At 39.5% G+C, this 11,914-nt stretch overlaps 5 protein-coding genes across 5 annotated transcripts; 4 read left to right on the forward strand and 1 right to left on the reverse strand.

The window, feature by feature from the left end:
- The first annotated feature begins 59 nt into the window (after positions 1 to 59).
- On the forward strand, positions 60 to 2,176 carry LOC117573551 (tetraspanin-33). Its single transcript, XM_034256831.2, has 3 exons — positions 60 to 785; positions 851 to 1,021; positions 1,078 to 2,176. Exons 1-3 carry the CDS (start codon positions 410 to 412, stop codon positions 1,398 to 1,400), a joined length of 870 nt encoding a protein of 289 aa, XP_034112722.1. The 5' UTR covers positions 60 to 409; the 3' UTR covers positions 1,401 to 2,176.
- A 515-nt stretch (positions 2,177 to 2,691) lies between these two features.
- Positions 2,692 to 4,217, reverse strand: LOC117573548 (alcohol dehydrogenase class-3). The gene is made up of 4 exons (XM_034256827.2): positions 4,067 to 4,217; positions 3,913 to 4,002; positions 3,392 to 3,853; positions 2,692 to 3,330 (listed from the first exon to the last, which is right to left on the reverse strand). Exons 1-4 carry the CDS (start codon positions 4,085 to 4,087, stop codon positions 2,764 to 2,766), a joined length of 1,140 nt encoding a protein of 379 aa, XP_034112718.1. The 5' UTR covers positions 4,088 to 4,217; the 3' UTR covers positions 2,692 to 2,763.
- Positions 4,218 to 4,454: 237 nt separating this feature from the next.
- On the forward strand, positions 4,455 to 7,902 carry LOC117573547 (uncharacterized). The gene is made up of 2 exons (XM_034256826.2): positions 4,455 to 5,076; positions 5,231 to 7,902. Exons 1-2 carry the CDS (start codon positions 4,930 to 4,932, stop codon positions 6,371 to 6,373), a joined length of 1,290 nt encoding a protein of 429 aa, XP_034112717.1. The 5' UTR covers positions 4,455 to 4,929; the 3' UTR covers positions 6,374 to 7,902.
- Positions 7,903 to 8,217: 315 nt separating this feature from the next.
- Positions 8,218 to 9,803, forward strand: LOC117573550 (sorbitol dehydrogenase-like). The gene is made up of 6 exons (XM_034256830.2): positions 8,218 to 8,369; positions 8,443 to 8,476; positions 8,545 to 9,014; positions 9,075 to 9,293; positions 9,353 to 9,474; positions 9,541 to 9,803. Exons 1-6 carry the CDS (start codon positions 8,316 to 8,318, stop codon positions 9,722 to 9,724), a joined length of 1,083 nt encoding a protein of 360 aa, XP_034112721.1. The 5' UTR covers positions 8,218 to 8,315; the 3' UTR covers positions 9,725 to 9,803.
- A 131-nt stretch (positions 9,804 to 9,934) lies between these two features.
- LOC117573544 (sorbitol dehydrogenase-like) lies at positions 9,935 to 11,801 on the forward strand. Its single transcript, XM_034256824.2, has 7 exons — positions 9,935 to 10,352; positions 10,415 to 10,459; positions 10,516 to 10,549; positions 10,603 to 11,072; positions 11,123 to 11,341; positions 11,392 to 11,513; positions 11,572 to 11,801. Exons 1-7 carry the CDS (start codon positions 10,110 to 10,112, stop codon positions 11,753 to 11,755), a joined length of 1,317 nt encoding a protein of 438 aa, XP_034112715.2. The 5' UTR covers positions 9,935 to 10,109; the 3' UTR covers positions 11,756 to 11,801.
- The last annotated feature ends 113 nt before the right edge of the window (positions 11,802 to 11,914 follow it).

The following is an 11,914-nucleotide window of genomic DNA, read 5'->3' on the forward strand; positions in this document are numbered from 1 at the left end:
CTGTTGTGTCGCGTTGCCAACTATAGTGAGTATTAATCTGAGCGGTCTGGCAACGGCGCACAACATTGTTGTTTTTGTGCGCGACTCATCTCGTTATCTCTCATAATCGTTGTAAATTGTTAATTTCGTGTTGTAAAAAAACAATAATAATGTGTGCTAAAAGTAAAATAATTTGTTAAATTTGACAACAAAACGGACGCGATGTGAGCATTTGGGTTTAATTAATCTCTAGGCAGTTTGGACCACACGCAAAGAGAGGGCGTCAACAAAGGGCGAAACAGTGCAGGAAGAAGAAGAGTGGAATATTCAACGTCGTTCTTTCTCATACATACAAACTAAGCAAACAAACAAATACATAGATATTCATTTTCACTATAGTTAGTGGTATAAATAGTGAACGAAACCAGCCATGAGTAACCACAGATATCACGGCGGCGGCAGTTACATGCACCCGAGAATGTATCCACATCATTTTACATACGTTTCCAGCTGTGTGAAATATTTGATCTTTTTGCTGAACTTTTTGTTCTGGCTGTTTGGAGGTCTCTTGATGGCCATTGGTATCTATGCGTTCATGGACAAGCTTAAGGATGGAAATGGATGGGTTCGGCTTGAGACAATCTACGATGTCATCTTTAACATATCCCTAGTTATGATCATCGCAGGCATTGTGATATTTGTGGTCAGCTTTGCGGGTTGCCTGGGCGCTCTAAGGGAGAACACTTGTTTGCTCAAATTCTACTCGATGTGCCTGCTAGTCTTCTTTCTTATGGAAATGGCCATAGGTGGGATAGCAATTATTCATATTGATATGTGCAAATTTAACTAATTTTCATTAATATTTTTGCAGCCATCATTTGCTTTGTCTTCCCTCAAAACATGAATTCATTCCTGGAGCTGCAGTTTACGGACAAGATTATACATTCCTATCGCGACGACTCGGATCTTCAGAATTTCATCGATTTTGCACAGCAGGAGTTCAAGTGCTGTGGCCTCAGCAATGCAGGTTATCAGGATTGGAGTAAGCCATTAAGTCTGGTTAATTGTGGACAACTTTTTCAATCATTTCTTTTACAGGCAAAAATGAATATTTCAACTGTTCTTCGCCGTCGGTAGAGAAGTGTGGCGTGCCCTACAGTTGCTGCATAAATGCTACGGACATAAGCTCTGGCCTAGTCAACATTATGTGCGGCTATGGAGTGCAAGAGCATTCGGTGGCGGCGGCCAGCAAACGCATATGGACTAGCGGCTGCATTGAGATCGTGCGAGTTTGGGCCGAACGCAATCTGTATGTGATCGCTGGCGTTGCTTTAGGTATTGCGCTATTGCAGTTGTTTGTTATTTATTTGGCCAAGACTCTGGAGGGTCAAATTGAAATGCAAAAGTCGCGCTGGTCGTGAGTGCCATAGCACCCGGTCTTTTACGGGTATCCATTCGATGATTTCTACTACTACGACACCCAAATGTAAACGATGCGACTTGCGACTTGGTTGTGTTGTTAGCCAAGTTAAATATCTCTATATCTTTGTCAAGTTAATCTGGTCCGCGCAGTGCTCAAACAAATTTCACAACACTTTTATCAATTAGTATTAACCAAATACGGTCGAGGAAACACACTCGACTGTTTGCATTTCATGAATACTCTTCTTGCCTTTTGATAATTTCGAATTTCAGTATTCCTCTTTATTCTCGACCATTTCTTCCGCTCTGAATACTAGTTGTAGTCCTTATACATCTATACTCAAATAATCATAGACATTATTATTGTATTAAAAAAATGCCACATTTACAAAAAGAGCATTGCCAATTTAAAGCATGTTTTGTGTGTAAGTATTTTAAAGGCTTATGGAGCATAGACAAAATTTGAAATGAACAAAAAAATATAAGAAATTTGATGTATTTATATGTATGCAATAACATTGTGTTTTTTACATGACGTACGAATAAAAGACATAATGTACATAGTTATTAAGCAAAACGACGTGTATGCATTTAAAATGGTAATTTTAATTTTAAATATATATCAAACAATACCAAAATTGCATGCGCATTTATAATAAAAAAAAAAAATGATATTGTGGTAGTACTTATAATTAATAAAAACCCCTCTGGTAGATCATCACCAAAATACTCTTGTCTAAAAAAGTATGAAATAAATACAGATATATTAAACCTATAGATTCGTGGTTTTCAATACTCAACACAAGTAAATAAAAGCTCACATGTGATTTTAATTTAGAGCTCCGTTTAACTATTATTTTTTGCAAAGTAAAAAGTCTAAATTGTTTTCGTAATTGCTACGAAACAGATTTAAAAAAACAATTTGCAATAACTATATCATAGTTTATGAAAAAAAAACCACATGGCCACTAAAATAATTAATTTCATAAAATTTCGCAATGCTCACATAATAATCATTTATGCCAGGGTCAAAGATTGAATGGGCAATATTTAAAGCATTTAATAGAACGGAGCACTGATAAGCAGTATTCATATGAGAATACGTCATACACATATATGTACATACATTCATAGTAGAGTATTATTTACTTTACTACAGAAAATAGTTATCTTAACATGCAGCTTCCGTCATTTTTTATTTACGCCAATTAAAATATAAACCTATAACGACAGAATAAATATTTCATAAAAAAATACTTACATTGAGGCAAAACAAAAACCACATATATGTGTAATTTGTAGAAAAGTTATAATCTTTATTGTTTTATGCAAAATCAGATTGAAATGTATCATGCAGGCGTTTTAGTACTTGATAATGCTGCGAATACTTTCGCCTTTGTGCATCAGATCAAAAGCCTCATTGATTTCAGACAATGGCATTTCATGGGTAATGAACTCATCAACCAGCAGATCCTTCTTCAAATAATCCTCCACAAGGCGCGGAACATCGCTAACTGAACGCCATCCACCAAAGGCAGATCCCTTCCACACGCGACCCACAACCAATTGGAAGGGCCGAGTTGAAATTTCTTGGCCTGCGCCTGCGACACCGATGACAACTGAGGTGCCCCAGCCTTTGTGTGTGGCCTCCAGGGCAGCACGCATAGTGTTCACATTACCAATACATTCGAAAGTGTAATCGAAGCCACCATCAGTTAGATCAATTAAATAGTTTTGAATGGCACCCTTGTCAGCCACATCTTTGGGATTGACGAAATCGGTGAAGCCGAATTTTTTGGCCAACTCGAATTTGTCAGGATTGATATCAATGCCATAGACCTTGCCAGCGCCGGCCTTCTTACAACCCAGTCCCACAGCCAAGCCAACTGCACCCAATCCCCAGACGGCACACGTGCTGCCGGGTTCAACCTAAAGACATTCATAGAATAATTAATAAGATATCTATGGAATTATGCGATTGATTTCTTACCTTAGCAGTATTCAGAGCTGCGCCGTAGCCAGTGGAAATGCCGCAGCCCAGCAGACACACCTTCTCCAGAGGCGCAGTCTCATTAACTTTGGTCAGCGAAATGTCTGCCACGACAGTGTACTCCGAAAACGTGGATGTGCCCATGAAGTGGTACAACTGTTTGCCCTTGCATGTGAAACGGCTGCTTCCATCGGGCATCACACCAGCGCCCTGGGTAACGCGAATCTTCTGGCAGAGATTCGTCTTGCCGCTTAGGCAAAACTTGCACTCGTTGCACTGTGGAATATACAAAGCAATAACATGATCGCCTGCCTTGAAATTGGTCACGCCCTCCCCAACGCTCTCTACAATGCCGGCGCCCTCGTGGCCCAGCACCGAGGGAAACAGACCCTCAGGATCGGCACCACTCAAGGTGAAGGCATCCGTGTGGCAAACGCCGGTTGCCGTAATCTTGATCCGCACCTGAGGAAGTAAAAGACTGTATAACAACAGTTAGACTTTGGATATTGCGGTATATATACTTCATGAGCTTTTGGTGGGGCGACTTCGATTTCCTCAATAACAAGTGGTTTCTTCGCCTCCCAGGCAACCGCCGCCTTGCATGTGATTACCTACAAGGGGCAATTAAGTTGATGAGCACCTTGTTTTAGATAATATATTTCTCCCAATACCCACTTTTCCTTCTGTAGCCGACATCTTCTTCTTGCGTTAAGTTCTAATGGAAAAAACCGACAGCCGACACCGATCTGACTTGTTGTTTCTTAAAACAAGAGCTTTCTTGCATCGAAGTGCTATCGATATTAGCGAAACATCGATTAACATCGATGAAAGTAAATTTCGCGTCACTAGGGTTGACGTTCACTTTTAAAATATTAAGCATACTAAGGATACAATTCATTTGTTATAACATTTTTAAATAATTACTTAGTATTAATAAATGTGGTTATTACATTTCCATAAGTGCTCAATTAATATTGACGCAAATTCATTTCGATATATAATCGATAAGTATCAATGTATTTGGCGCCACTCTGTATTGCTGACATATGGCAACTTTGACAAACATTATATTTTCGCTTAAAGACGGCCAATTGAAATGCACCAATAGTACTTTGTACTATTTTTAAATAATTTGAATAATGCTAACGCATTTAATTAAGCATTATTTTTTGATTTATTTATCAAATTGAATAGTTTAATAATAATGTTTGTAGTAACAGCTGTTTGGTTGCAGTTGAAAACATTGCAAAGCGCACGCGTGAGCTTGCTGTAAACATTAACCGCCCAACCCGAACCCGAGTTGCATGTCTTCCGAAAGGCGGCAACGCCAATGAACGCGAATTCAGCACAAGGACACAGCGAAATTCCAAGAAAAATCAATAATTACATAGCTGGCGAGACGTTGAGCAGTAACAGCCGGAAGGAAGTGCATTCATTTTGTGTGTGTTCAACAAAAAGTTGCATCATATTATTATTAATATTATATTAAGCGGAATATGTAGATTCTGAGCGAAGAGAAAATAAAAAACAAGTTCAAAATGGTGGGCAAAACCGCCATGAGTGCGGCGGAAGTGACAACAACATCAACAAAGGAACGCCCTGTTTTCATACCGCCACGTAAACGTCAACAAAACAAAGCAGAGGCCAAGAAGCAAAATTATGTGGATCACATAGTTAATGTGCAAGTGAGTCGCTTTCTTTCTCATTGTAGAAAGTACAGTGAATAATAGTTAAATGCAACTGGGTTAAAACATAAATCGGTCAAGTACAGCATTTAAGTATTATGCACCGTAATTTCAATTCGACCGAGTTTCATTCCATTTTGTTCCGTTGTTACAGCAAAATCGAGCCAAACTCTCGCCCTCCAATCCGGGTCTCGAGGAGGAGTTGCTCAAGTCAAAATTGATTATCAAGAACAAGCAGCCACTGCCTCAACTGCCGGGTTGCGATCCAGGAGCAGGAGGCCCACAAGACACCATTGCCAGCACACACTCGGCCAGCTCTACGCAACACAGCAACAAATCGGCAAGATCAGCGAACAATCTGAATGAGTTGCACAACTTTGAATCCATTTCGCAGGGCACTAAGTCAACGTCACAGCGCCACGAGAGCAGCACTGTGACGCCCAGCAGCTGTTGCTACTCGGAGAGTAGTCTGGATGCCAAGCTCAGCAAGTCACAGGATTGTCTCAGTCTCAGCAATCGCTCGTCGTCCAAAAAGCGCGTCAACATACGCACTTCGGATCTGCCGGTACATGTCCGTAGTCAGCGTGCCTCACCCGACATTGCCAACTATGAGGATCTGGAGTCGGGCGAGACCAGTGTGCTCAATACGTACGATCAGAGCTTGGAGCGTTATCAGGCACGCAAAGCGGGCGATGGCACCAACAACTATTTGACCATGACTGGCACCATTAAGCGGGGTCGCAAAAAGGGTCAATCGATTGACCTGCAGATCAACATTAGTCGCGAGGAGTTGGAGCAGTTGAATGCCCATGCCATGGCAAATGAATCTCACAAGGGACGCAATCTGTGCTGCACTTGCAGCTGCGGCATTGGACTGCACATCTTTCTTATCTCGCTGCTCTGCTTGCCCTTTGTGACGATCATATCAGCCGTGTACTCATTTTACATTGGCACTCTGACCTGGTACAATATGTTCAACTATTACTGCGAGGAGAAGTCGTATCTGCACAAGATCTTTGTCACTCCGGTGCTGTTTCTAGCATATCCGCTCGTCATAATTCTTTGCACCTTTGGCCTTGGCTTGTACTCGGGCTTCCGGCAACTGAGTTTGCAATATAGCAGCTGGGTGAACGACATCACAGACATTGAAAAGGGTTTCTATGGCTGGTTATGTGGCTTTCTGCACATGCCCGATTGCAGTCCCTATGAGGTGGTCATACTAACCGACATTTGTGTCGCTCCGCAGGATCCACAACGTTTGCATATTAACAAACCCAGGCAAGAGTTGTCCATGTAAAAACAGAAAACCGTCGAAGCCAGATCAAGTGCTGGCTGCAAGCTTCATGAATCTATAATGCCTCTTCCCCAAATTACCTTATCTGCCATAAACTAATATACGAACAATTATATTCCAAAAGCACTGCAGCCACATCATATCGAACTAATGTATTTGTGACGACGACGGTTTCGATTTTCGACCATATGTGTGATAAACGTAATTAGATCGTAGATGGTAGAGGCAAATACGAATCTGTATCTGTATCTTTGTACTGCGAGTACAGCACAACTAAAGTTCAATGCATTAAGTTTCCTTTTGGCCAAGTTTGTTCCTTTCATAAGCAAATTCAGCTTTAGATACATATACTGAAATACATATATACGCATATAGATATTATATACACTTGTAGTGCTACATAAATACCAATATACATATACTATCTACATATATCACTATCCAAAGATTATTGATTATAGACGTTAAGCTATTAGTCATGTAAGTCTCAGTCTCTATAAACATACTCGACCGAATAACCGTTAATATTCAATGTTTTTGAAATTAGCTGGTTATCTCCAGAACTTCATTTGTGATTATTATTGATTATTCTTTCCTTACAAGTCAACGCCAAATCTAACAAATATACGACACTTAAATATATTGCAGAGCATTAAAGTTGCATTTACGGATTATGCATTTATATTAAAATTAACTAAAAATAAAACAACTGCGTTGTGGTCGTGATGGAAACTTTTTCTTAGCTTTAAGTGAAAAGCATTTTTTTATTTTTAAATGCTAAAAATATATAGTAAAACAGCCAAGACTAGAGGCTAATATTATAATAATTCTATGTATATGCGATATAAGCAAAACGTTTTTAAATAGATATTCTAAAAGTTAAGAGATATACTTGATAACAAACAAGAACGCAAAGCTAACTTCGGTGCACCGAAGATAAAGTACCCTTGCAGTCTATAGTCAATAACACGTAATGCTCATTAAAATCTAAAGTTAAGACTAACGCTCAGTGTAATCTATACTGCAGGCCATAAAAATTATTACATGTTCGAATTACCCCATGGAAATAAACTGATATCAAGAAAGTTTAACCCTAGACTACGGTTGCCACATCTGGTAAAATTGTACTAAATGGAATTATTAAATCACTTTTTTATAGTCAACCACATTTGTTAAAATTAGCAATGTATTAATACCACTACTGGAAAACATATACATACATGCATGTAGATCTACAATTTTTTTAAATCTATTTCGGTACATCTCGAAAATGGTATATTTGTAATATTGGTAAAAAAAAAATAATAATTTCCCTATGGTAACCGTTGTTTGGGAGTAAACAATTACAAAATAGAATACAAACTGCAAGAGTATTATTAATGCATATACATATGTAACTAACACTTATTAAAATGAATAAATTATTTCGAAAAATAAAATGAAGAAAACTGCACATCACTTCTACTTATTCCGCTGTTTGACTGATTTGATTAATTTATTGCACTAGCAGCGCTGCGATTTGAATAGACCGAGTGAGATAGACTGATGAACGAACCGGCATTTACTGCCAACACAAATAAATGTAAACAAGCAGGGCAAAAAATTGCATGCTTGAACAGCTGTTTATAAGTGCGACGATAATATATGGAAGGCAAAAGCCACATTACGCTGATATTGTTTGTGCATATAAATAGCCTAAACACACCTACCTTAATTGACAAAATAGGCGTACACACATGTGTACATATATAATGCCTATACATACACAAACATATATATATTGCGAATTGGAAACAAGTTGATAAGCAAGTGAGCAGTCAGCAGCGAGCAGCCCACAATGAGTATTTTGGAATTAGTAGCAAAACAGCGGTCGAAGCGTGCGGGTTTGTGTCTGTGCTTCACGTGGTGTATAAAACTTTCAGAGAAATAAAATTACGCATTTAAAATGGCTAAGGATAATCTGACTGCTGTATTACATGGTATTGAGGACTTGCGTTTGGTAAGGATAAAGTTTACAAGAAGTGAAGCTACATAGATTAATCTGTGTACTTTCCATTATAATCAACATATAGGAACAACGTCCCATACCGACAATTTCCGATGATGGTAAGTGTGAAAATCGAAAACTATCGACATCAGGCAGTCCATCATTCTATTTTATTTCAAAACTTTAGAGGTTTTGATTGCCATGGACAGCGTTGGCATTTGCGGATCAGATGTCCATTATATGACACATGGACGCATCGGGCACTTTGTATTGACTAAACCCATGATCATTGGCCACGAAAGCGCTGGCGTTGTAGCTAAAGTTGGCAGCAAAGTGAAGCATCTAGCTGTGGGTGATCGAGTTGCAATTGAACCTGGAGTCCCTTGCTCGAAGTGTGAGCTGTGCAAGCAGGGCAAATACAATCTCTGCGCTGACATGGTGTTCTGTGCCACGCCCCCCTACGATGGCAATTTAACCCGCTATTACAAACAAGCAGCAAACTTCTGCTACAAACTGCCCGATCATGTCACCATGGAAGAGGCCGCCTTGTTGGAACCTCTGTCGGTTGGTGTCCACGCTTGTCGTCGCGCTAACGTTGGACTTGGCTCTAAGGTGCTGATCCTCGGCGCTGGACCTATTGGATTGGTTACACTGATCGTAAGTAAAAGTGACTATTTTTTTGTAATAGTGATGCAATTTAATTCTTCTTGTTTCAAGTCTGCACAATTTTTGGGAGCAACAGAGATTTTAATTACGGATCTGGTGCAAGATCGACTGGATGTGGCCAAAGAACTGGGAGCCACTCACACGCTGCTGCTTAACCGTGAAGATTCTGCCGAAGCTGTGGCGGAGCGCATTCGTCAAACAATGAGCGAAGAGCCCGATAGAGCTATTGATTGCTGTGGAGCCGAGAGCAGCACTCGCCAGGCGATCTTTGTATGCGAAGGACTAACAATATAATATTTTTTATTAATCAAAATTTATTATAATGCTAGGCTACCCGATCTGGAGGAGTGGTAGTTATTGTGGGCATGGGTGCAGCAGAAGTAAAAATCCCACTCTTTAATGCGTTGGCTCGTGAGGTGGACATTCGAGGAGTTTTCCGTTACTGCAATGAGTGAGTTTCACCTCCATTAATTATTTACATTTTTCAAAAATGACTATAATAAAAATATTTACGCAGTTATCCTGGTGCTTTGGCTCTGGTGGCATCCGGTAAGATAAACGTAAAGCGATTGGTAACGCATCACTTTGATATCACAGAGACTGCCAAGGCCTTCGAGACAGCTCGTTATGGTCTGGGCGGAGCGATCAAGGTTATGATACATGTCCAGCCAAGGGACACAAACAATCCTGTCAAATTTTAGTTTCGCACTAATTTCGAAACCGTGTGGCCATCAATAAAATATATTCGAACATGCACAAATAAATCTTAAGGAACTTGAATCTTTTCATTTGTTTTCCTTGTTATTGTTATGAATATTTAGGTAATCTGAATACTTGTTAATTTGATATTTCGAAATCGTAGAAGGCGTTTCAATGAGCAATGTATGGCGTGGATGAATTGATTAAAATAATGTGTTCAACTTTAGGGATTTCAATATTTCCATACAAATTTTTTATCTTAGTATTAACATTTATCAATGGGCGGAAATTGGCTAAAGATTGCATTTAATTAAATTATAAAATATTCTACTGTAATTATTCGCTTTATATTTGTGATAATTTTTGCAGTGAAATTAAGATTCAAAAATGAGTGCTTTATCGTCGAGATTGTTACGTAGTTATAATGATTTGTGGCGTATTAGCCCATCACATATAATGAGAAACTTTTATGGCCGAGAAAATGGAACTGGACTTGATAATATAATCAAGAAACAAGAAAATTGTTTTGCAAAACGTGACCAGGGAACACAAATCAATATGATCCGATCGCTGTCGGTGTGGCAGAGGAATTATTTCAATTCTAGATGCAAAAGCGATAAGTGTAAGCAGGTTTGTGTTACTTGGCGTATGAATTCTTACAAAATTACGTATACGTATTTTAAATATGAAAGGATAACCTGACGGCTGTATTACATGGCATTGAAGACCTTCGTTTGGTAAAATAAAATATATTTTTGTTTTTAAGAATAATTTTCTTAAGATATAAATATAGGAACAACGTCCAATACCGACAATATCCGAAGATGGTAAGTGTGCTGTCTATAAAGGCTTTAATTAATCAACACAGTGGGATTTGCAGAAGTGTTGATAGCCATGGACTGTGTAGGCATTTGTGGATCAGATATCCATTATTGGGTAAATGGACGTATTGGCCACTTTGTGTTGACCAAACCCATGATCATTGGCCATGAAAGCTCTGGCGTTATAACCAAAGTTGGTAGCAGAGTTCGCAATTTAGTTGTAGGCGATCGAGTGGCAATGGAGCCAGGCATTCCCTGTGGCAAATGCGAACTGTGCAAAATTGGCAAGTATAACCTCTGTCCCGATATGGTCTTCTGTGCCACGCCTCCATACGACGGTAATCTGACTCGGTATTACAAGCAAGCCGCTCATTTCTGCTTCAAGCTTCCCGATCATGTCACGATGGAAGAAGGTGCTTTGCTGGAACCTCTGTCGGTTGGCGTTCATGCCTGTCGTCGGGCTGATGTTGGACTTGGCTCAAAGCTGCTGATCCTTGGCGCAGGAACTATTGGATTGGTGTCACTAATCGTAAGCAGCATTACAAAGCAAAACTTTTTTTACATATAAACCTTGTAAAGGCTGCACAATCTATGGGTGCAACGGAGATTATGATAACGGATTTGCTTCAAGATCGTCTGAATATTGCCGAAGAGCTGGGAGCTACTCACACACTGCTGCTTAAGCGCGATGATTCTCTCGAAGAAATATTGGAGTGCGTTCGTCAAACTATGAATGGAGAGCCCGACAAATCAATCGATTGTTGTGGGGCCGAAAGTAGCACACGCCTCGCTATCATGGTAAGTTGCTAAGCATGATAGATTATAATTTAATCGAGCTGTCATGCTAGGCAACACGATCTGGCGGAGTTGTTGTAGTTGTGGGCATGGGAGCAGAAGAAATGAAGCTTCCTCTTCTGAATGCGTTGATTCGTGAAGTGGATATTCGCGGAGTTTTTCGATACTGCAACGAGTAAGTCACTCAATATATCAAGATATTGTCGTAAGATGAATACAATTATATATTCTAGCTATGCTGGCGCTTTAGCTCTAGTTGCATCCGGGCAGGCAAATGTGAAGCGTCTTGTTACCCATCATTTTGATATAACAGAAACTGAGAAGGCTTTTGAAACATCACGCTGTGGTCTTGGCGGGCCTATCAAAGTTATGATTCACGTCCAGCCAAGGGACACAAACAACCCTGTCAAATTTTAATTTTAGAATCTTTTCACATGCTAAAATAAATTCAATTTATATATTAGTAGTCTACTTTTTTAGTACATTTTCCTCTTTATGAATAATATTCAATACGCATTTTGGTATTACTGAAACTGAGAAGGCTTACATGGGTCAATCAATGTTATACGTCACTGA

This window comes from Drosophila albomicans, chromosome 2R (genome assembly GCF_009650485.2).
Source record: "Drosophila albomicans strain 15112-1751.03 chromosome 2R, ASM965048v2, whole genome shotgun sequence".
NCBI lineage: Eukaryota > Metazoa > Arthropoda > Insecta > Diptera > Drosophilidae > Drosophila > Drosophila albomicans.

Bases quoted from the DNA above. Each gene is read 5' to 3' on its own strand.
- LOC117573548 (XM_034256827.2), bottom strand. From the start codon at position 4,087: ATGTCGGCTACAGAAGGAAAA. The intron at 4,003-4,066 runs GTGGGTATTGGG...TGCCCCTTGTAG, and splicing joins TGTCGGCTACAGAAGGAAAA to GTAATCACATGCAAGGCGGC. The intron at 3,331-3,391 runs GTAAGAAATCAA...GAATGTCTTTAG, and splicing joins CAGCTCTGAATACTGCTAAG to GTTGAACCCGGCAGCACGTG.
- LOC117573547 (XM_034256826.2), top strand. From the start codon at position 4,930: ATGGTGGGCAAAACCGCCATGAGTGCGGCGGAAGTGACAACAACATCA. The intron at 5,077-5,230 runs GTGAGTCGCTTT...CCGTTGTTACAG, and splicing joins ATCACATAGTTAATGTGCAA to CAAAATCGAGCCAAACTCTC.
- LOC117573550 (XM_034256830.2), top strand. From the start codon at position 8,316: ATGGCTAAGGATAATCTGACTGCTGTATTACATGGTATTGAGGACTTG. The intron at 9,015-9,074 runs GTAAGTAAAAGT...TCTTGTTTCAAG, and splicing joins TTGGATTGGTTACACTGATC to TCTGCACAATTTTTGGGAGC. The intron at 9,294-9,352 runs GTATGCGAAGGA...TTATAATGCTAG, and splicing joins GCACTCGCCAGGCGATCTTT to GCTACCCGATCTGGAGGAGT.
- LOC117573551 (XM_034256831.2), top strand. From the start codon at position 410: ATGAGTAACCACAGATATCACGGCGGCGGCAGTTACATGCACCCGAGA. The intron at 786-850 runs GTGGGATAGCAA...ATATTTTTGCAG, and splicing joins TCTTATGGAAATGGCCATAG to CCATCATTTGCTTTGTCTTC. The intron at 1,022-1,077 runs GTAAGCCATTAA...TTTCTTTTACAG, and splicing joins TGCAGGTTATCAGGATTGGA to GCAAAAATGAATATTTCAAC.
- LOC117573544 (XM_034256824.2), top strand. From the start codon at position 10,110: ATGAGTGCTTTATCGTCGAGATTGTTACGTAGTTATAATGATTTGTGG. The intron at 10,353-10,414 runs GTTTGTGTTACT...TAAATATGAAAG, and splicing joins AAAGCGATAAGTGTAAGCAG to GATAACCTGACGGCTGTATT. The intron at 10,460-10,515 runs GTAAAATAAAAT...ATATAAATATAG, and splicing joins GCATTGAAGACCTTCGTTTG to GAACAACGTCCAATACCGAC.